Source organism: Dermacentor andersoni, chromosome 10 (genome assembly GCF_023375885.2).
Source record: "Dermacentor andersoni chromosome 10, qqDerAnde1_hic_scaffold, whole genome shotgun sequence".
Lineage (NCBI taxonomy): Eukaryota > Metazoa > Arthropoda > Arachnida > Ixodida > Ixodidae > Dermacentor > Dermacentor andersoni.
In genome coordinates, this window is record NC_092823.1 from 127,443,845 (window position 1) to 127,466,050 (window position 22,206).

The 22,206-nt window shown below is 42.9% G+C and overlaps 1 protein-coding gene across 2 annotated transcripts in view; it reads right to left on the reverse strand.

The window, feature by feature from the left end:
* The window catches only part of Unc-76 (fasciculation and elongation protein Unc-76), a 55,384-nt gene that overhangs the window by 10,584 nt on the left and 22,594 nt on the right, over positions 1 to 22,206 (reverse strand). Inside the window, exons 4-8 of one of the 2 annotated variants that reach the window (XM_055078066.2) lie at positions 10,511 to 10,619; positions 8,936 to 9,064; positions 6,240 to 6,345; positions 4,348 to 4,586; positions 3,985 to 4,060 (exon numbers count right to left, since the gene is read on the reverse strand). In XM_055078066.2, coding sequence (XP_054934041.1) covers positions 3,985 to 4,060; positions 4,348 to 4,586; positions 6,240 to 6,345; positions 8,936 to 9,064; positions 10,511 to 10,619 — 659 coding nt within the window. Of the gene's footprint in view, positions 1 to 3,984; positions 4,061 to 4,347; positions 4,587 to 6,239; positions 6,346 to 8,905; positions 9,065 to 10,510; positions 10,620 to 22,206 lie in introns of both variants that reach the window. The other variant, XM_050192602.3, reaches the window with a different exon arrangement.

Genomic DNA, 22,206 nt, shown 5'->3' on the forward strand with positions numbered 1-22,206 from the left:
ATATGCGTTTACAAACGGCGTCGGGAATGAGAGGCCACTGTACTGTATGAGTGCCGCAACAATGGCAGCCGTGGACAACTTTGTTGCCATACCGTGCACTCGCTTTCATTTGCGAGGCAGTTTGTCGGCTTTCCGAATGTGACACGGCTGCTGCAAATAGATCCGCATAAATTCGGCACCAAACTGTAACTTCAACCAGTGATGCCCGTTGATGTTGATTAGGCCTAATGGTGTAGGCAGTGTGGCCACGACGAAAATTCGCCGAAAGCCACCGCGAGACCCCCTACGTCTGGGCCTGCACATGCGCAATACCGTGGCACCTAATTCTTGCATACACAAGCCACTTGCGTGTGCTAATCTAAATCTCTCTAAAGCTTGCTGCCATTATATTTATACAGGTGGCTCATCATGCGATCGCTCACGTGGTCATACGTGCGGGTTAGATTGACGACTGTTGAAGCAGCATGAAGACCGCCACTGCATATCCAGCACAATTGATGTGCCTATCGGCAGCTAATCGACTCGATCGACTTAACGAAATATGCGCCACTTTTGCTGCCATTCACATTTTTGTTTCAATGCATAAGCATTCTTTTGCAAGCTCCCCAGCCCTGTCAAAGTGTAATGCCTTGTACCTGCACAAAAATGCGTAATTTCCAAAAACATATAATTGTTATGACAGTGTAAATGTAGATGATTGATAACCTTTAAGCAAGAAGAAACCATTAAAAGCAAAAAGGAAAAATTGAGAATACCCATAGAGATACATAGGGCTCTTTAGAAAATGCATGGGGAATATTATAATAGGGGTGGGCCAACTGAAATTCGGGGATGGGCCAACTTGAAATTTGTGGGTGGGCCAACTTGAAATTTGGACATGGGCCAAATTAAATGTGGGGGTGGGCCAACTTGAAATTTGAACATAGGTCAATTGAAATTTGGGGAGTTGTCCAAGTTGAAATCTGGGGTTGGGAGTGGGTCAACTGGGCTTGAAATCTGGGGGTGGGCCAAATAAAATTTGGGGGTGGCGCAGCTGAAGTTTGGGAGTGGGCCAACTTAAATTTCGGGGAGGGCCAACATGCAATTTGGACGTGGACTGTGAAATTTGGAAATGAGTCAACTTGAAGTTTTGGGGTGGGTCAACTTCAAATCTGGGGGTGGGCCAACTTGAAATTTGGGAGTGAGCCAACTTAAATTTGGGGGGGGGGGGGGGGGACAACTTGAGATTTTTGGGTGGCCCAATGTCCAAATGAATGCTGCTGAGCATCCTTCGACTAATGAATGCCTCGCAGGCAAGTGAGCACATTCAGACTGTTGGTGCGTTTTCATTGGACCTTACCGAGGCGAAGTCAGAACGAAGGCAAGAGCGTGCGTGGCGAAGGAACGCAGGCATAACAGAGAAGCGGTTGTTTATAAAGAAGGGAAAGGTCGGCACTGTCTTCTGCAGCCCTTGAGGGAGCACAGCTCAGCATCGATAGGCTTGCAAGAGCAACAACGAGGATGACATGACATCACGGTGATGCAGTCTCCCTTCACACAATGCCTCACACGCTACTGTGGCAGCTGGTGTTCCCTTCCGACTGCTCTGCTCCACTGAGGCGCGCTCGTGCCCAGTTTTCCGACTCAATTGGTATGATTGCATTGAAACAGCCAGACGCCGACAATTCTGACAAAATCTTACAATTGTCTACTAAATTCTTAGCATTCTTTGCCACTGGAAAGGCCATGCGCATAAGCTAGGAAAAGCAAGTAAGCAAAATTAAGCATAAACGAAGCCACAGTCGAGACAAACAATGCTTATGCATTAGTAGGCAATTCTCACAATTTCTGTAGCTTTTCGTTGTTTTGTCTGCATCACATTATCATTTCGATCGGTCCTGTCAAACAAACCTTGTACCAACACAGGCGGCGCTGTTCTGTGCTATGTGTACGATCCGTGCCTCAGGCCAACGTCAGGGAGCGCTCGCAGTGATGAAGCCGGCTACCGCATCAGACAGGGTAGCCCGTCTGCGGCACGCTCAGCGCTCCCTTTCGCGTGGCAAATGAAGTGAAACGCCCACTTGGGTGGCATCACGCACGAGGGGCTCCGCAGCACACACAACATGTAGCACTACGCCGTGCCTCTACCTCGAATATATCAAATATATCGAAAAATCAAACAGTAGAGATTCAATTCATGAATCAAATTATTCGAACATTCGCTATTCGATTCTGTTACATTTTATTTTCGCATACCCCTATTAAATAACACAAATCTCCATGCACACTCTGTGGGGTCATGAGAGCAGTATTCAGGAATGTCTGGATGCATGCGTGTGAGCCAGGGAAGCTTAATGACGGCGATACCACATTGGTAAAACATGATATCAGCGAGAGGATTGTCTGACAATTTCAAAACCAGAAAAAGAAAGGCATAACAGAGACAGTGCATGAACACTGGTTCACAAAGGGCTAGTTCGTGTTTCACCATTACTGTTGCTGTGCTGCTTTAGTTTTGGACTTGGACAACAGAAAAACAAGATGCAAACACTTATGCATGTACACACAGGTACATACAGTAATGCTTCACTGTTAAAGGGAATGCCTAATTAGTAATTAAATGAACACAGATTTAACATATATCAACTTTGCAGGAAAAAGACGCTTGATGGCATACTTTAGACAGACCTCAAACAGCAAAAAAATAATACTGCTGAGGCCCTTAAGCCAAAATTGAGCTGTAATCGGTCCCAAAATATGAACTTCATGTTCCCTTTAAACACACGCCTCAGCTCGGGACTAAACCCAATTTCTTGACTTAAACGTACAAAAAAAAATGCACAAACGTTTTCATGAGACCACTGCTGGACTGTTTTTAAGGAAATTTGTCGCATTTGTGCGAGAAAGCTAAGTTCTAGCAACTGTAGGAAACAGAATTTTGATTTACGACATCACACTTCGTATATATATATATATATATATATGTATTATATATATACTGCCGAAAATCAGTATGTTTCAGGAAAAAATTGAAGGACATGTTTACAAACCTATAACTCAGCATCAAAAATGAATATTGCAGTTCTGTAAACTATATCTGTTAAAGCATCTCAAGCAGACACATTTGATATACGAGTTTACACCTTATGTGAAACTGTTACAATGTTTATGAAGGTACAAAAAAAGTGCCACTCACTAATTACTGGTATACATTTCGGAGTGGTGTAGAGCATGTAAGTCTTGCCCACTTTATACATCTCAATAGGTGCACAGCTCACAGAATTTGTGATACCATTTATTGCCAAGTAACACAGTTGTAAATTTGATGCTTCCGTTTTTTTTACACTATACTATGATTTCCACCAATTCTTAAAGAATTTCACGTCCCTAGTGAAAAACCTGCTCTGTACAGTCAGTAGATATAAATTTTTTTTTTATGCAACAAACCTCATCACATTCGGCACAGTGGATGCCAAGGAAAATGATTTCTCCATTTCCATGCACAGTGGACTCTCTTTAAATGGAACCTCAAGGGACCAGGGAAAGTGGTTCCGTTTATCAAGACTTCCATTTACTGAGAGACAATGCTGAGTACAATTGCATGAATACAAAACCAGCCAACCATAAGGATGGTATTCCATTTAAGAGGCAGTTACGTTTAAGCGATGTCTGCTTACCGAGATTCCACTGTATTTGGATAGGCGCTCTGGAGGTAAGGTTATAACCTCCAAACGTTATACCATGCAGTACATACGTTTCTGCATGCATGTTCCTAGGTTCCCGAGTCCTGCGCAATGAACTTTGAAAGCTTCGCAATTGAAATGAATATACGAAGAAAGAAACAAAATTATGCGACACGAAACATGTGAAGAAGTGAGATAGGCGAAGCAAGGCAGCTTCATTAAAATTACACATTTCGTGAACATAATCTTAGGTTGTAATATTGCAATAACTTGTTTATGCAGTCGCTCGTGTGGCAGATATGAACATTGGTGTGATACTCACTTTTGATGAGGATCTGTAGGGAGGCATTGTTTGGAGGGCCCTTGTCAACATTGTAAGGGATCACCGTGGTGAGATACTGCGCAGTGAAGAAGGAGAGGGTCAGAAATTCAATTCCGTAAGCCTGAGGGTGCACAACGGGATTGTTAATCACAAAAGCAATGCAGATATGAAAAATAAATCGTAATCTGAACATGAGTGGATTTAACCGTTTGACTGCCAATGGTTTCTTTTCAACTGCACCTTAGCCCCTGCTTTTATTTTTTCCCTGTGTTGGTTCAGTGGACATTTATGTCATACAAGTGGATATTTCACCGTTGTACTCATCACTTTCTCCAAATGCAAGGAGATAGGCACAGTACGCACCTTGGGTTCGGGCACACCATGGCTGACCGGGCGCCCCTTGCGCCGGTCGATCTGAAAGTGCCGACGCTTGGTCTGCACGCTGAGCAGCAGAGAGATGAAGGTGTTCTTGAGTTCCTTCTCGAACTCGAGCTCGTCCCGCAGCGCCAGCTCCTGGATGAGTGTCTCCGAGTGCTCGCGGATCAGCCGCTCCAGCTCCACCAGCACCTCGTTCAGCTCAGCCGTCGAGAGCGTCTTGAGCCCTGCACAGCGCCAACAAAAATGACATCCAACGCGTCGGCACTGCTCCCATGGAAAGCTTTGCTTCACAGATCAGTTCTGTGAAAATCTGAAATATGGAAGAAGTTTCAAGAAAGGTGAAAACTGTCATCGACCAAATATTAGCACAAACAAAACCCATATGGCTTTCAGAAGAAGAAGGCGTTGCAGCCTAACATTTTGTCCAGTTATGGGGATCAAACGTACAACCAACACATTTCTGAGACGGTTTCTCTACCATCTGAGCTGACTTGAAGGCTAGCAAATTGTAGAGCGAGACTAAATCGACAACTCAGAGTGAAAATTTATGCGAAAGTGGTTTGCTGAATTCAGTGTCTCTGTGCTTCCATCTGTAAATTGATTCGGCTTCACTCTGCAATTTGCTAGCATCCTGGTTAGCTCAAATGGTAGGATGAACTCCTTAAGAAAGGCGTTGGTGTCAGGTCCAGGCCCTGGAACAGGACAAATTTCTTTTTCAAATGGAAAGCTTTCTTTCTCAGGAACCACACAATTTCCTTTGAAGCTTCATAGTAGCACTGAGTGGATGACAACTGGTACTTTAGGCAGACTTTACTGCTTAGGCTGAAAATTGTTGCGTGTCCTGTCAGTCACTCAGCTTCATGCATGCCTGTCTTCTGCTAGGACAATGTAGTCGGGATCATCAACATCATGTCTGCTGCAGAAAAAATTATTTAATTCTGTGGTTTTAAGTGCCAAAACTGCAATATGATTATGAGGCATGCTGTAGCGGGGCCCTCCAGCTTAATTTCGACCATGTGGGGTTCTTTATAGTGCACCTAATGCACAATACATGGGTGTTTTTTCATTTCGCCCCCACTGAAATGTGGCCACCGTGGAAGGGATTTGATACCACAACCTCGGGATAAGCAGCGCAACACCAAAGCTACTATGCTGCCACGGCGGGTGCAGAAAGAAACAATAAAGTGACAGTGATCACGTGAGGAGCATGTGCAATTCAGCGGCTACAAAGTCCGCAAAAGGCACCTTGTGTGATGCAACCAATACTCAAAAGAAAGAATGGAATAGGCTACATGATATATGTAGACTTCATTCAAAGAAAACAAGGTACAAAGGTTGTACTATAAGCAAGCAGCACAAATGCACAAGGGACAGACTGCTCTGCATCACTGTAGGAAGTGCGTATGAGTGCAGCATGTGTCATGCCATGACCAGGGATCATCTTTGAGTGTTTGTCATTGACATACTAGTTTATTCGGAAGTACCTTGGCTAATTTCATGCATTAGGTGTGAATTCCGAGGAATTGGTGTCAAGCTTATTGCTCCTGATTTCATTTCCTGTGCTGCCTTTTCCAGCTTGCAAAGCACTGCTCAAAAACTACTCCAGAAGGCCACGTCATTTCAACGTTCATTTCAACTATGCCAGTGTTTGACAGCTTTGTCAGCAAACTATCATCTCTATAAACTTCCTTAAAAATTTTTTTAGGACCTTCACGATTAAATAATTATGTCTACAAAATGAACATAAGGATCTGACAACAATCAGAAAGGAATCATCTTTTAATTTCCTTCGTGCTTATTTCAAGAGCAAAAGTGTGATAAATGGACGCTTTCTTTTTAGGGTTCCATTTATTACACAAAACAGAATGCAAACTCACTTTCCCCATAGACGAGTGACGAGATAGCGTGTTTGGTCATGGCATCGTTGGCTGTCTTCTCCGGGGAGCCGTCAGGCGATGGAACCCCTTCTGAAGGGCCATTTTCCTGCAGGGGGAAAACAAAAAACAAACACAGGGAGCTTCAGTAGGAGAAAATATTTACCTTGGCCACTGATGACTGAGCTGGCAGACTTTGTTTCTGATGATTATTTTGGGATCGTTTCTTGGCATACACAGCGCAAACATAGTGGGGTATACAAAGTCATCAACTATTTCACAACCTTCCTTAGCTTTTTCTTTTTCTCTTTCTTTCTTTTTGAAGTGTCAGCGTAAAGTTCAGCCTCAGGCCCAACTCCAGTTGTATGTACAAAACCCACGTACAAGGAGTAAGTTCGCTCATCAGGCCGCCAATGAAAGAATTTGAATAAAGCTAGTGTCATTTAAAAGATTTGTGCCACATTCCAGTGATAGACTTAAATGTAACAGCAAGCAGGCATGATAAAATACGAAGCTGGGGACCGAAACTACCTCATCTCACGGGACAGATTCAGCATCACATGAACAAAAATGGGAAATCATATCTTTTGCTCGGTTTGTATTTTGTGAAACCCTCTTCACATTGTGTCCCAGCTCATTCCAGTGTAAGACTCTACTATACAGCCTCAAAATATAGCCAGGCAAGAAGCACAGAATGTTCTACCCAACAAGCCACCACTTTGAAGCAGGCATACATAAAATAATTCAATATTAAGCCATATAATCACTGAAAAATCGGAAAAGAGACACACTACCAATACTCTTTACGTTCTATGGCACTTGATTAACAATAAATGGCAGTGACAGCTTCACAACTTTTTTGTACTCTCAATAATGTCTTCCGAGTAATAGTGATAGTAATATCAACTATTACTTTGGACCAGAACACTTTCATCATCATCATCGTCATCATCATCATCATCAGCCTGGCTACACCCACTGCAGGGCAAAGGGCTCTCCCATACTTCTCCAACTACCCCAGTCATGTGCTAATTGTGGCCTTGTTGTCCCTGCAAACTTCTTAATCTCATCCGCCCACCTAACTTGCTGCTGCCCCCTGCTACACTTCCCTTCTCTTGGAATACAGTCCGTAACCCTTAATGGACCATCGGCAATCTTCCCTCCTCATTACATGCCCTGCCCATGCCCATTTCTTTTTCTTGATTTCAACTAAGATGTCATTAACTCGCGTTTGTTCCCTCACCCAATCTGGTCTCTTCTTATCTCTTAATGCTATACCCATCATTCTTCTTTCCATAGCTTGTTGCATAGTCCTTAATTTTAACTGACCACTTTGGGCAAGCACATAGATGGTGCTTTCAAAACAAGTGCAACATAGTGGCACATCCAGTCTAAAAATATCCAAAAACAAATGGAATGTCCTTCTCCAAAGCATCTAGCCTCTGAAAATGTGGCTAATTTCAATTAAATACACACTCTGTATGTAATTACACATTCATGTGCGTCCAGAGAGATGAGTGAATTTGTTAGATATTCAGAATGAAAGGTGAAAAAATAGTCCTCATCATAGCAGAGTGATTGACATGATTTAACATACCGAATAATAGCATAGCTGTTGGACCTGCCATGTCACGTAAAATCCTACTTCATGCGAATAAAGCTCAGACTTCAAATGCAACACAAGGAATATGAGAGAAACACTAGTAGTGGAGTGCTCCTGATTAATTTTGACCATCGATAGTTCTTTAATGTGCACCAAAAAAGCACTGCACACAATCATTTCGTCTTCTACCTCTATTGAAATGTGGCTGCCATGAAATCAAATATGCAACCTAACCCCTCTGACAAAATTTGCATAATTGAATGGATGTTACAGTGAAAATTCTCTGAAAGCTTCCTAAGAAAGACTCAATTTCATGCATTACAGATGCATAAGTATGCAGAGAGACGTCTGAATTCAGCTGATTTTAATTCAGTTTTATTTCCTTTTGTAGAAAAGAGGAGCCAGAGGCAAAAGCTGAGGAATCAACTTGAAAACGTGTTCTGACTTCCTACAACAACATCTTAAACATATTAAAAATCAGTCATCGTAGTCATCAATGCCATTACTTTGCAGTAAAGAATAATGGTGACAGCTTATGGGTTACTATTATGGCACTTCTGACAAAAGTTTATTGATTGATAGACTTTAACCCCGTAATGTCCAATATTAAGGTATCATGTATGGTATGCTGTTTTGATGCTTCGAAAATTCAAATATGCTGGGGCGAGTTTTCACTTGCACATAGTTCAGCAAATTACTACACTAATTAAGCATTGACTCACATAAAATTTCACTGCTCTTTTTTACAAGTGTACTCTTGATAGTCAGTAATTAAGGCATACAAGTAAATCTAATTTTTCTTGATGTGGAACAGGGTTTGGTCATTACAGGGTTTAACGTCTCTAGGTACAAAGGATTTGTGAACGCAAATCCTTTCATTGGCAGTGAGGGAAATAAGGATGCCAGGATTGACAGATGTTGAGAGAGAGAGAGTGACGACCGAGTGTACTGAGAGATTAGTGCGGTGGTCATCAGTTTAACGAGTTCTGTTCATCTATAGCTTTTTGCTTTTTTTCATAAAAAGAGATGTTCTGTCAAGTGTTCACACCATTGATTCCCTCCCTACCTGCATGATCTCGTCAATCTCCTCAAGCACCTGCTCGGCTGTGAAGATAGGCTCCTGCTGTAGACTGGAGAGGATGAGTGCGTGAAGGTCCAGGTCCTTGGCCAGTTCTTCTTCGTCATCCGAGCCATTGTCAAGTCCCCCATCCAGACGCTCTGATTTCTACAACACACAACCAGGTCGCGATTTTTCACAGAGAACCATTTGCCACTCCATCACGAGTCACCATTAATATGGGAGCCATTTTAGCGGTAATATTTCTTCACTAAGCCAATGTGTTGCCGAGCCTAAGTCAGGTTATGTTTGTTTACACAGAACCATTTACTTCTTGGTTGCTATACAACAAAAATTCAAGGGCTCTTTTAACAATTTTTCTTTGCTAAGCCTAAGTGTTAGCGCCTAAAGAACCACCTGCACAACTCATTTGCTTCCTGAACATCTCGAATGCACATCATTTTTGCATTGTCAGCAATAGTGCCTCCTGTTAATACATGTTTAATTGATTATATATTCGCCCATTGCCTAATCATTTGCATCTAAAGAAACACATGCACAACCCAAATACTCTGTGAACGTCTTGTCAACACAACACTATTTGCCTTGTCATCAAGAGTACTTCTTGTTAATACGACTTGGGTCAGTTAGTAGTACATATTTTGGCAAAGAAACAGTGCTTTGGAACGGGACAAGAGGCAACTGACCAGCACTCATGTCTGTCGTCTCCTCTTGTCTCATTCAAAAGAGCCGTTTCTTTTCCACAAAATCTTTTTATTACATTGCAGTTCATTTTACATTGCTGTTAGTACTTGTTACTACATAAAATGTCTTTCTTGTTGTTGCTGCCATGTTTCATTTCAACTCAGCATGCTGACTTGGAAGTTTCAAAGAATTTTGGCTTTGAGATACCAGATTTTTTACAAATGCTGGTTAGCTGCCCTGATCATGTCCAAGTGATAAACAGTGTAGATCCCATAGCTTCACTAAGAAATATAGACTGAATAGGTTGTGCACAAACTAACAGAAGTAGAATGCCTACAGCACAAAGGGCGGGCGGGCTCAGTGGGACTGAAAGCAAGTGTCCAGTCAAACACAAAAAATGGTGGCAGGGAGTTGATCACGAATACGTTGATCATGAAGACTCTTTTCACTAAAAAGCCATTCACCTGTAAACCACGAAGGCTCCATGAACGTATAGTCTAAAGAAAGCCATTTGCTCTGTCATCAAGAGTACCATATTTTCCTGGCCATAGCCAGCAGAAAAGAATATATAAAGAAAAAGTTTGTTGATCGTCTGCAGCCAGTATTCAATAAGTTCCATCATATAAGTTGCACCAGTATAAAGACATTTTTGCCATGTGGTTTAGTGCTGTAAAATGTTGCAGGCACAGTCAAGCCTTATTTTCTTTTTCTTAGGTGTGCTTTAAAAAAATTAAATGATGCACAGTCTATGTCCAGATTAGTACACTTGAACTTGAACTTTATTTCCATCATCGATGGAGGAGGAGAGACACACCACTTGAAATAAATTTTTAGAGATGTACATGGACAGCAGTCCAGGAAATATGGCATTTGCTTTGCTGATGCAATGAAAGACATTAAGTGTCTCACCGCTCGTTCATTGAGGTTGAGCGCTGGCAGCTGCAGTTTCCTGGCGTAAGACTTGGACCAGTCGATAGGCAGGATGTTGCCAAAGTTGCCAGTGATCGTCCACCAAGTCCTGGTAAGGAAAGAAAGAGGCAATGAAACTGACTGACCCAAACAGTGACAATCTTATATCCCTTATATGTAAACATGTGCACAAGCGTTAATGCCTAAATTGCCCTAAATAACTGCAGGCTACAGGCATGGAACAAGGCAGCTATTTGCCTGGCATCAATTTTATTTAAAGGGCTCCGGAAAACATTAAGGTCACCGTATTCGCTCTTGATCTATTCAAAGCATGTCAAAGAAGTAAGAGCAAAAAGAATTATGATAATGACAGTAAAGCAAAGTCATCAGTCAAGGGAAGTCAAAATGGAAGAGAAATGCGACTCAAATTTTCAGGGCTTCTAAATGTCACACTTCACTCTTCCATGATGTAGAACTGCAGTAGCCGATAGCAGCAGGGCATTAGTGTTACGTATCAAAAGTTGGTGCACCATAGTTGGCAAGCCTGCTCAGTACGTTGATGGCATAATTTCTATGGTGACAAGAACTTCTGCAGAACACAAGTTGGCACGCTATGTGCTTGGCATGTTGATGGCATCATTTCTGTGGTTACATCACCTTTGACATGTCTGTCATTACACTTCGGTGATAATTAATATGGCTGTAGAACCTAATGTTGTAGTTTTGTCACAGTGCTTGCAATATCATGCGTACATATATCACACATTATATTTTTAATATCAATGTCACATCCAATGCACAAAGTGCACACGGCAAATTTTGACAATGCCATCAGCAATCCCAACAAGATTTCTCAGATGTTGTAGGGCAATGTGCTGAAACATTTGGCCTACTTGTGTTACATACATATACTCAAGGCTTGTTTGCTGCAAGATCTGGCAGTGCTGATTGAAGCTTACAATCCATTTTGCTTAGCAATATGTTAGATGTTTAATATTGTATTAGTTACAACCGTGCAATGCATAAAGCAAATAACCAGTGGCCTATTACAGTAATAAAATGGATACCAAGGGATGAGAAATGCAGTTAAGGTCTACAAAGAACTAGCTAGCGGTGCGATGAGATTAGGAAATCTGCAGGCATAGGGTTATTTGAGATTGCTGGCAAAGGACATTCATCCGGCAATGGACATAAATTAGGATGATAATGATGATTATGATATAGTTACCAGGCTATTTTATACAAATTAAACATAACAAGGTTGTGTCATGCTAGAATGGGAAAAATAAATCCAGCCTAACAATAAACCAGCCTTTAGACCACAGGGTAAAATTGGGAAGGCAATCCCGTCTCTGCTTCTGCAAAGCCGACACTTGATTTCGCAAAGATTGTTTGCATGAGACTCGACTTCTAAGCAACACTGCCTTTGTAATTTTTCTACATGAAGCAGAGAGCTAACGTATACTGATGTCAAGAAAAGAGGTAGACATGTTTGACTGACTGCAGCATGGAAAAGCCAGCTGCTCAGGTAAGAAAGCTTCTGAAGACGATGAAAAGAACTCACTGCACGGGGGAGATAAAGTGTAAAATGACAGCCAAAGTAATCATGGTTACGCTGAAAGCAACCTCAAATCAGCACCTTGTTTATACGAGTGCAATGCCACAAAAGCTTTATTGACTGGACATTGTGGGGCCTCATAAAGCCACAAATATCGCTGCTATAGACCTGATCAATGAGGAAGTACGTTTTTCTTTCCGACTATTATTCTGCAGACAACGGCTGGAATTGATTGAAAAAAAAAATAAACAGGGCTAATGGAAGAATGGCACGTATTAATACAATCGCTTCCGCAAGGGGGCGGAACGATCGTTAGGGGGTGCCGCGGCAGTGATCGACTCGCACTCCCGCCGCCGTACCGCAAAACATGAGTATATCAGCGGACAGAGCACAAAGCAGAAAGGAAAAGCGGAGAGCGCACCGCGAACAAAAAAAAACAACAACACAAGCTTCGAAACCGCGCGCGCGGAGCGCGTCTTATTGATTGACCCGACGAACGCGGTCCATAAACAGGGCCGACACCCGACCCGACGCCAATGTATCAGGCCAGACGGCGCCACTGTCCGATGTCGTTACTGTCGCCTACCCTCTCTCCATCTGTCGTCTGGACAGCGCTTCGTGGATTGGGAAGCGGAAAAGTGCACCCCGTCACGCTAATTGCGTGCAGTAGCATATGCAAGCTACAAATGATGCCACCAGTCACTGGGAACAGTACGTGTACGATCACCATCATATACTTAGCCGAACCCCGAGTTTAAGCACCTCTCTGCTAGATCGCTGCATCTGATGTTCGCGCTTTACGTTCCGTGTTTTAAAGGGGCCCTTTACCGCTTTTTATCGAAGTGAAGGAAAGCATTTGATGTGAAAATAGGCTATTTCAGAAATACATTGCAGCAAAAAAGTACTTCAATGCGTTCAGCAGTAGCGGAGTCACTGGCAACACGGCATCCGCGGTGCATCCGCTCATTTTTCAATGCCTTGCATTGAGAAGGCTACGGCGGCGTGGGGCCAGCCCCCACGCTAACTTCTAAATGTCACCGTGGCGCGCATTTCAAATTTCATTTTGGATATCAACGTAGACAACACACGACTACCGAATTTGGTGCCTACGACGCGCTAAACGTAAGCCAAACGCGGTTGTCCTCAGCGAGACACAGTGCGCTTATAACCAGTGGACTCGTGGCGGCACCCCGCGGCGGCCACGGTGCTATCTACGCTACGTAACAGACCGCAGTTACCAATAGCAACCGCGTATGGGAAATCCGCTTTACTACGAAATAAAGTGTCCAGAAGAGTCTGAGGAGCAGGCTTCAGTTGAAAAGAGAGCGCTTGCGAGAACGGTGGCTTTGCGCTCCGCTTGCAAGCTCCACGCACCGCGTGCGACCGCGAAACTTGGCTGCGATGTTCACAGAAGCGTATGCTACCCACAGACTATGTTATATCACCAAGCCTGAGGGGTGGTTCAGGGCCCCTTTAGAGCATGGCCGGACTAGAGTGTACAGGCGCGCACTTCAGAAGAGCGAATGGGAATAAATTTGACGGCGACTGCCCACCTTCGCTCAAATTAAGTAAACGGAGCACGTACGACACTGGCCCGGAAAACTGAATTTTGTAGCCGTTGTCTTTCCACGTCGCCTTTTCGCGAATACATAGCTAAGTGCACAGAACACATGAGCTTGTTTATAACACAGGGGGGCTTGCTTGACGCTTTCTGGCCAGAATTGATCCTTGCAGCATCAAACCTACACGTACATACATCATCAACACAGGAGGGATTGCACCATAGTGACTCGCAAAAAAAAAAAGGAAAAAAAAAGACCACCCGGCTGCAAAGGGAACGGGACAATAGTCACAACGAATACGGTTAACTCTGTTTCTTATTGACCAAGTTCTTCATAACTGGATAAATTCTGCTCACATTATCCACGCGCAATCCACCGCGGTGGCTTAGCGGCTATGGTGTTGCGCTGCTATGCACGAGGTCGCGGGATTAAACCCCGGCCGCGGCGGCCGCATTTCGATGAGGGCGAAATGCAATAACGCCCGTGTCCCGTGCATTGGGGACACGTTAATATTCCTTGGTAGTCAAAAATGTTTCCTGGAAGTCAAAAATTAATCCGGAGTCCCCCACTACTACGGCGTGCCTCATAACCAAACTGTGCTTTTGGCTCGTAAAACCCCATAATTTAGTTCAATTATCCGCGCGCATCAATCAGTAGGGGGGCCACCTATTTTAGTCTACGCTCCAAAACTGCCACATTGAAAAAAGAACAAGTTCAATAACACCACATGAACATAAAGATCATATTAACCTTTTATAAAACACCACATGTTCCCATAATATCGTGTGCAATCGCGATGCGTTTACAAGCCCGATATGATACATATGAGAACAGACGGGTTTTTATACGAGATCCCCACATGTTCATGTGGGATTAGTAGATACGAGGCATATGGGTTTTTCTCAAGTCCTCGCGACGTCACACGCAGATGTTAAATGTCACGTGATAAACTAATTAACGGGAATACGAAACATGAAAAGGCTTCGCCAATGAGTTTCTGGAAGGATCACTTCGTAGACGTCTCTTTCTCTCTCTTTTCATTTATGTTATTAGTATTGTTGGTATATATATAAATATTCCAGTAAAATCCAGGCCTTCTAAAACCTACAGAAATAGTGGCAACCGACTAAGCCGCCGCATCAGTGGCAGCAGTAGCAGCACAACGTATCAGAGAAGGCATGCATATTCTTCAAACACTGATTTTTAAAAAAAAGTTATACGATAACAACTACGCCGCTAATAGCTTGCAAAGTCGAGTAGCACCACACTGTTATCAGTTCGTCACAGCCACCCTGAAACACAAAGTTATCTCGTATGCGAAATAAACCGAAAACGTGCGGCTTTTGCTTTGCCTTCTCCCTCTTGAATGAGATATGCAGTTGCATACAACTACGACTACGTGTAGAAGTGACGCAAGAAAGGGAAACGTTGCACGCCATTTATGGTCATCTACGACACGGCTGGTAAGACTTGCTCATAACTATCTAATAAAGGAAGGAAAAAGAGAACAGGGAAAAAAAGAAACAGTGCGGCACCACACGAATTCTCAATTAACACAGCGGAAGTTCACGGCGCCGTCGTCGGACCCCGTCCGCCTAAGCGGAGAGTGACGTCACCCTGCGTTCAATTAGGAAACGCGCATTAACCGTTCGTTGGAGCAATTACGCACTGTCATTCGGTCGAATGGGTACAAGCCTAAACACGACTATAAGCGCACGATTCGGTGCAAAATATTCTTGAGTTGGCGACATTGGTCTTGCTCTGTGCAGAAACGTCACGTATGCCGTTCTCTTTACAGTGTTCATGTTCAATGTGGCTTGTCGCACTTATCGTAAAGTCTTTTCGTGTTTTTTGCTTCGAAAGTGCGCGCCTTTGGCTATGACACGTGGCCCTCGGTGGCTGTCTAGATCAGCGCAGACGATGCGCTCCTGTTCTTGAACGGCGCTTTTAAATGTGTATACCCCGATTTCCCTATTAAAATACTCTCTAGACAAGCCGCTAAACCGATTTGAATAACAGTTGTCACATTTAAGACATAAAACCGAACTTCTGATTCAAGGCTTCCATCTAGCTTTATAGAAAAATTGACGAAGATCACTCGGAAGAAATAGAAGCATAGCGATTAAAAATCCTCAAATCTGTACGAAAAGCAAGACATAGCAAGTACACACATGCAATAAGCATATGTGTACCATAGCATGGCTTTGGCTGTCTGCCAGACGCTGTTGTACAAACCGTATGAGGCTTGGGCATGCCTGAACCATGTTTTACATGAACAAAAGATGCTGAATACATTGTATCTGTTGTGTGTTCCGTCATCCTGCAATACTTTTTTTCCTGCTTCTCCCCTTTTTCTTTGTATTCTCTCCGTGCACACATTTTATGCTCTGTTAAAATCTGCACTCGCGAAATTATTGATTTTTTTATGTGGGCGCGTGTCTATGTGTGTGAGCTTGCATTGTTCTTCCTGTGCATTGTTTTGCCGAGTGCGCCATCACCAAGACCCTCGAGGTTGTTCATGGGCACTTTAATAAACAGCTGATTGATGAATTGATTATTATTATTATTATCGTAGAAGCTGTGAATCTGTCCTGTAGCGACTTTTCCTTGTTAAGCCAGATAAATATCATCCCCGCTTCACATTTCATTACAATTCGCGATACCTAGTAGCAGGAGATTGAAAGATACAGCAAAACCTCGGTCTTTTAATTTCTCAAGCGGAGTTTACGTGGGTCTTTACTTAATCTTAATAATGCGGACAGGTATTCATTAGTAGAGCTAAGGTATGCTAACCCTTTAATTGGCAGCTGAACAATATTGCTGACCTTACAGAAATATCTGCGAACACTATACAAAACCAAATATTAGTCTGTGCCTGTCAATTTACCTTAATCTATGTACCTGCTCAACAGTGGTAGTCACAAAAATGACGGCCGTTAGCAGCAGCAGATGTTTTGGTGACAAAACTCGAAGACCTCGTCGTTATCGTTTTAGCTGTCATGGTGGTCATATGATCGCTAATGTGATTTTTTTCTTTTAAGAAGGCTATTATTTTTTTCTCCGTTGAAGTGCATCTCAAGAACATACATTTACCTTGTCAAAGCAAGTACCAAACACAAGTTTTGTACCATACATTTGCCTCTACCCAGCTGGTCAACAATATTTTCGACCCCCTGTATTTCATTTTTCAGAGTAACCCTTTCATATTTCATTTGCTATGTACCTGAACAATATCAAGAATAAAGCAATAAAGAAGTTCTAGGTCAGGTCGTTCTTATCTTGCCAGTTAAATGGTTAATCACTAGGTCACGGCATTCACGAATATTATTCATGATGGAACGAACACTAAAAGGTGTATTTTTAACTTCTTTGTATTTGTATAAAACTTGTATTTTTAATTCTTCTTTAAAGAACACATTCCCAAACGCTTGGAAAACAGCACAAGTCGTTCCCGTTTTTAAGTCAGGGGTAAAAACTGCTGCGAGTAACTACATGCATATTTCTCTCATATGCGCAGCATCTAAATTTTCGAGTCAACTCTGCACTCAATAATTCCATCCTCTATTGAAAACACTATCATTCCTCAGCAGTATGGATTCATACCGGGACGCTCCACAACTACAACCTTGTTAGCTTCATGATGCATGCACCTCAAGCAGTGCATAAGGACAGCTGGATGTCATTTATTTTGACTTCAGTAAGGCATATTATGTCGTATGCCACAAAATACTCCTTCAAAATTTGGCAAAACTTGATCTGCACCACCCTGTTACAGTGCTGATAAGAAGCTACCTACGTGATCGGTAGTGTTACGTTAGCGTAAATGGTCAGTCGTCAGAACTTTATGCGGTTACAAGTGGAATTCCTCAAAGGTCTGTCCTAAGCCCTCTTCTTTCCTCGCCGTTTATTAACGACGTTTCGGCAGTAATTCAAAACTCAATTTTGTTATATGCTGATGACGCGAAACTTTTCAAAGCGGTAAAAAATGTTAATGATTGCGCCGCTCTTCAGAAGGGCAGTGCAAATTTTGCGTCATGGTGCACTGAAAACAAGCTAGTCATAAATGTATCAAAAACGACAGTTTTAAGCTTCACGCGGAAGTATAACAGGACTTTATTTCCCTATGGCATTGAAGACGTTCTCCTGCGAACACCTCAGGGAACGAAGGACCTTAAAGTGCACTTCGATAGTTCATTTCAGTTTTTCGCCCCACGCTCAACAGACGACGCAGCATGCACATCGAACGCTCGGCACAGTATGTCGGGTGACGAGAGACTTCAAGCAATCAGGACCATTTGTAACTTTAGGTAAGAGCGTATGCCTTCCAGTTCTTGAGTACGCCTCCGTGGTTTGGGGCGGCACTTGTAGGTCAAATTGTGAACTTCTCGAAAATGTGCAAAAAAAGTTCACACCTATATTTAAACATCGAATCTGTCAAAAGCCTTCTATCTCCATAGAGCTAACACAGACGCTCAGATTGCCTACCCTCACCTGTAGACGCAACAAATCGGATGTTCTTTTTCTGCACAGATTAAAAAAATTACAGGGTCTCTTAAGATCTTTCAAGAGGTGAACGGCGAAAGCCGCCGTTAGACATGTTGGTCATATCACAGTCATTAGTAGTCATTACAAGTAATTTCAGTGATTATTAGTCATTACTAGTCATTACTAAGCCTTTTTAGTCATTTCTAATGAATTGTGGTTGTTACAAGTGGACATTAGACATATTAGTCACTTCGTAGTCATTACTAGTCATTACAAGTCATTTCAGTCATTATTAGTCATTACTGCTCACTAGAAGCATTTTAGTCATATGCGTCAATCAATGTGGTCAATCAATTATGGTCATTAACAGCCGTCGTTAGACATATTGGTCATATCAGTCATCAGAAGTCATTACAAGTCATTTCTAATCAATTGTCATTACAATTCATCGTAAGAAATATAGGTAATTACGAAGTCATTACAAGTCATCACTGGTCATTTCTAATCAATTATTGTTACAAATTTTCGTTAGACATATTGGTAATGTTATAGTCGTTATTAGTCATTACTGCTCACTAGTAAGCATTCTCAGTCATTTGTAATCAATTGTGGTCATTACAAGCTGTCGTTAGACATATTGGTCATTTCGTAGTCATTAGAAGTCATTTTAGTCATTACTACTCATGACTAGACATTTCTAATCATTTCTAATCAATTTTGGTCATTACAAGCCGCCGTTAGACGTATTGGTCATTTCGGAGTCATTAGAAGTCATTAGTAGCCATAATTAGTTATTACTAGTCATTATTAACCTCTACCAATATCTATTACAACATTATCGTTCACTGTCACTATGAATAATTTTTCATTCTTTAATCCGTGTTCATATGGCGTGATGACGCTTCGGCGGACACCCGGCGGTCAGGCTTGCTGACACAAACTTCACCATTAGCCTAGAAAGGCTTTCGCCTTAATACATGACAAATTCCGATGCTGGCACTTGCTTTCTAATGTGCGCTTTTACATTCCACAGAAGGGCACAAGGAAACCAGCTTCAGATTTTTGTGACCCTCTATCTAGAGTGCAGGCGACATATAACGCCCATTCGGAGTGCCTGGATATCTTCATGCCTCATTTCAATATTTTCCTGAAAGGTATTGCAGAGGAATTTCAATAACTGAACAAAAGCTCCTATCTGTTGTGTGTTGCGTAATTCTGTAATCATTCGTTCTGTTTCTTTACTTTGGTTTTGTATTCTCTTCGTGTACACATTTCATGCTCTGTTAAAATCTACATTTGCGAAATTATTCTTTCTTTTTTATACGTGCGCGCGTGTGTATGTGCGTATGTGGGCTTGCATTGTTCTTCCTCTGCATTGTACTGCCGAGTGTGCCAGCACCAAGACCCTCGAGGTTGTTTCTGGGCACTTTAATAAACGCCTTTGATTGATTCATTCATTATTCGAGTACATGTTACAGCAACTCAAGCAGACAAAGGTATTACATTTGCATGTGCATGGGTTAAATAGGTGGGTGTTTCCTGAAAATCAAGTTGTTGAAGTTATCGCATTGTGATGTCGTCTCCCTTCTGTCCTTGTTCACGGGCGCTAAATATGCTTTCCAAGTATTATATTTATTTCGCACGTGAAATTTTTGGCGCTATGTTTACGAAGGTTTTGCAGAATCTTACTCACAAATTAGTAGTATATTTCAAAGCCGTGTATAACGTCCGCTTTGTCTGCTTTAGATGTCTCAATATGTGCTCTTTACGGAATTACGATATCGTCTTTCGTTGCCGAGTTAGAGTTGTAAACTCGATGGTTTCGTTTTTGCTTACATTTTTATGCGATTTTCAACAACCTTTATACCAAAAAGCGAAATTCACAGGCTTAACGAAGAAGTGTGCTTCAAACAGTCGGTAGAGTTTAACTTATTCTTTTAAACGGAACAAGCCGTGTCGAATTCGGTGCCGTGGGCGTCCAGGAAAACCGGTTTACCCGTTCCCATGCCTTCAGAGAGGAGCTCCTCAGCTAAACTTCGAAAAAATTAAATTCTCTTGCTGTCCACGACCCTAATTACGCGCCCGTAGACGAAAGCGACGGCGAACGTCCGAAACATCTCTAGTTCCAATACGACGGAGCAATTAGACACGCAAAACGAAAATACACTCGACGCACCGGTCTTTCCTCATAGAGAGAATGTCCTCAAGGCAAGTTCAGAATGTGAACAGCAATATAACATTTTTACTAATCATCGGACAGACCAGTGCGGCGGGCTTCGGACGTGCAGTGCAACCGATATCGCAAATAACAAAACACGACGCAACCACATCGCCCTGAGGGGGATTCGAACTTGTAATCTCGCAGTCCGCGATACGACGCATTAAACGACTGCGCCACCGTCACACAACCGCGCAAAGCCCGCACAAGGAGGTTTTAAGTTACATTCTCGCTTGTGTCGTCCAATATGTCCAGAATTGCCTTTCACGTGTGACGGATCCCGGTAACTGGGGGCGTGCAAGCACGTATTATAAAAACCACGCTGGTGATAGGCACCTTAGTCAGTTCCCGCCAAAATCTCGTTTGGCGCGAGATTCAAATCCAAACTTGGCAGCCGCGTTTTCGGTGTACGCTCAAGCAACACCGTCGCCCTGTACGACTACATGCACTTACACAAAATGAATTATACGCGCCACCTGGTTGACGCTTTTGAGGCGCTATTTATTTAATCAATTAGCTACTCAATTAATTATTGAATTCAATGAGCACACAGGCTGGATTGTCAGCGGTGCTGAAAGCAGCGACTGCAGCTTGGCTGGGCGTAGACGACTGTTACGGGTATTTACGGCATCAGCGGTGCACAGAACAGCAGCGGAACACGGTTTCACGTGACTGTGTTTAACTCAGAGCAATTAACAAACCATCAATACTGCAATAGTAATATTTACATATTATTTCGATGACTACACAAGTGTCCCTCAAACTACAATCAAACAGCTTTCGAATCATCATTACACTAATTACAGAGAGCATTATTGTCCCCTCGTCCCCCTAAATGCGTACAACTCCCGCCGAAATTCCCTTTTGGCGCGTAATTTGAATTCCAACTCGGCCGCAGCCTTGTTGACGCTGTTTTCGCTATTCTAGCGTGCGTGCGTGCGCGCGTGTGTGTGTGTGTGTGTCGCGCGACTAATTCCCCGGCATTTTTTCGTATTTTGCGGGCTTTCTTTCAGGCTTTCCTTTCAAGTAGCACGTATTGAGCAACAGAAAGCTCGCTCATGAATTTTTCAGCATGGTCTACAATTTTCCGATTGACACTCTTGCCCTGAATATATGAGCAGTTGTATTATTACCAACAATTATGTAATTAGGTGAGATACAAGAAATAGCCCGACATGCTCCAATCGACGGCAAACATTACCTAGGTTGTCCAGTTAAGTGGTATTTGCACATATCCCTTTTTTTTCATTTGGCACAAGTTATATGGGACACATGGCATACCAAACTATAACATCACCTATCCGGAGAACTACTAGTGTTGGTAGTTAAGCGCTGACCGTGTACAACAGCGATGCTTAGCTTCGATGATCTGGCGAGAATTGGTGCATTCAGCATTACATTAGTGTTGGCCTGAACGCCAGAAAAAAAGAAAGAAAGCGAATACCGACTGACCAATGGCACTGCAGACGACGTGCCCCCATCACAGCGGCGCCTTGAAGAAGCCCCACTGCACTACTACAAATATAGTTTTCTTTTATTTATGTTCTCTCCTCTCTCTCTCTCTTTACTTTGAATGACCTCCATGGACGCATCAGCGTAGCGGGCATGCCTTTCAGCACTGAAGGCCAACGCTGCCATCTATCACAGCCAAGGGATCCGCGAAGCAAGCTAGTGAGCCGCTATTGCGCCGTCTGCTTCCATGCAGACGCTTGCTTGCTTATTCATCGTTTCGTGCTCTCGTTTCCCGCTCCTGCTTCTGGCGACTCGTGACGTAAGCGACCCAGACCTCCGCGTTCCAAAATAGTTCCCTCTTGCCTCCACTCGGCCAACGCCTCAAATCGCATGGTGGTAAAATGCGCGCAGCGCTGTGAAA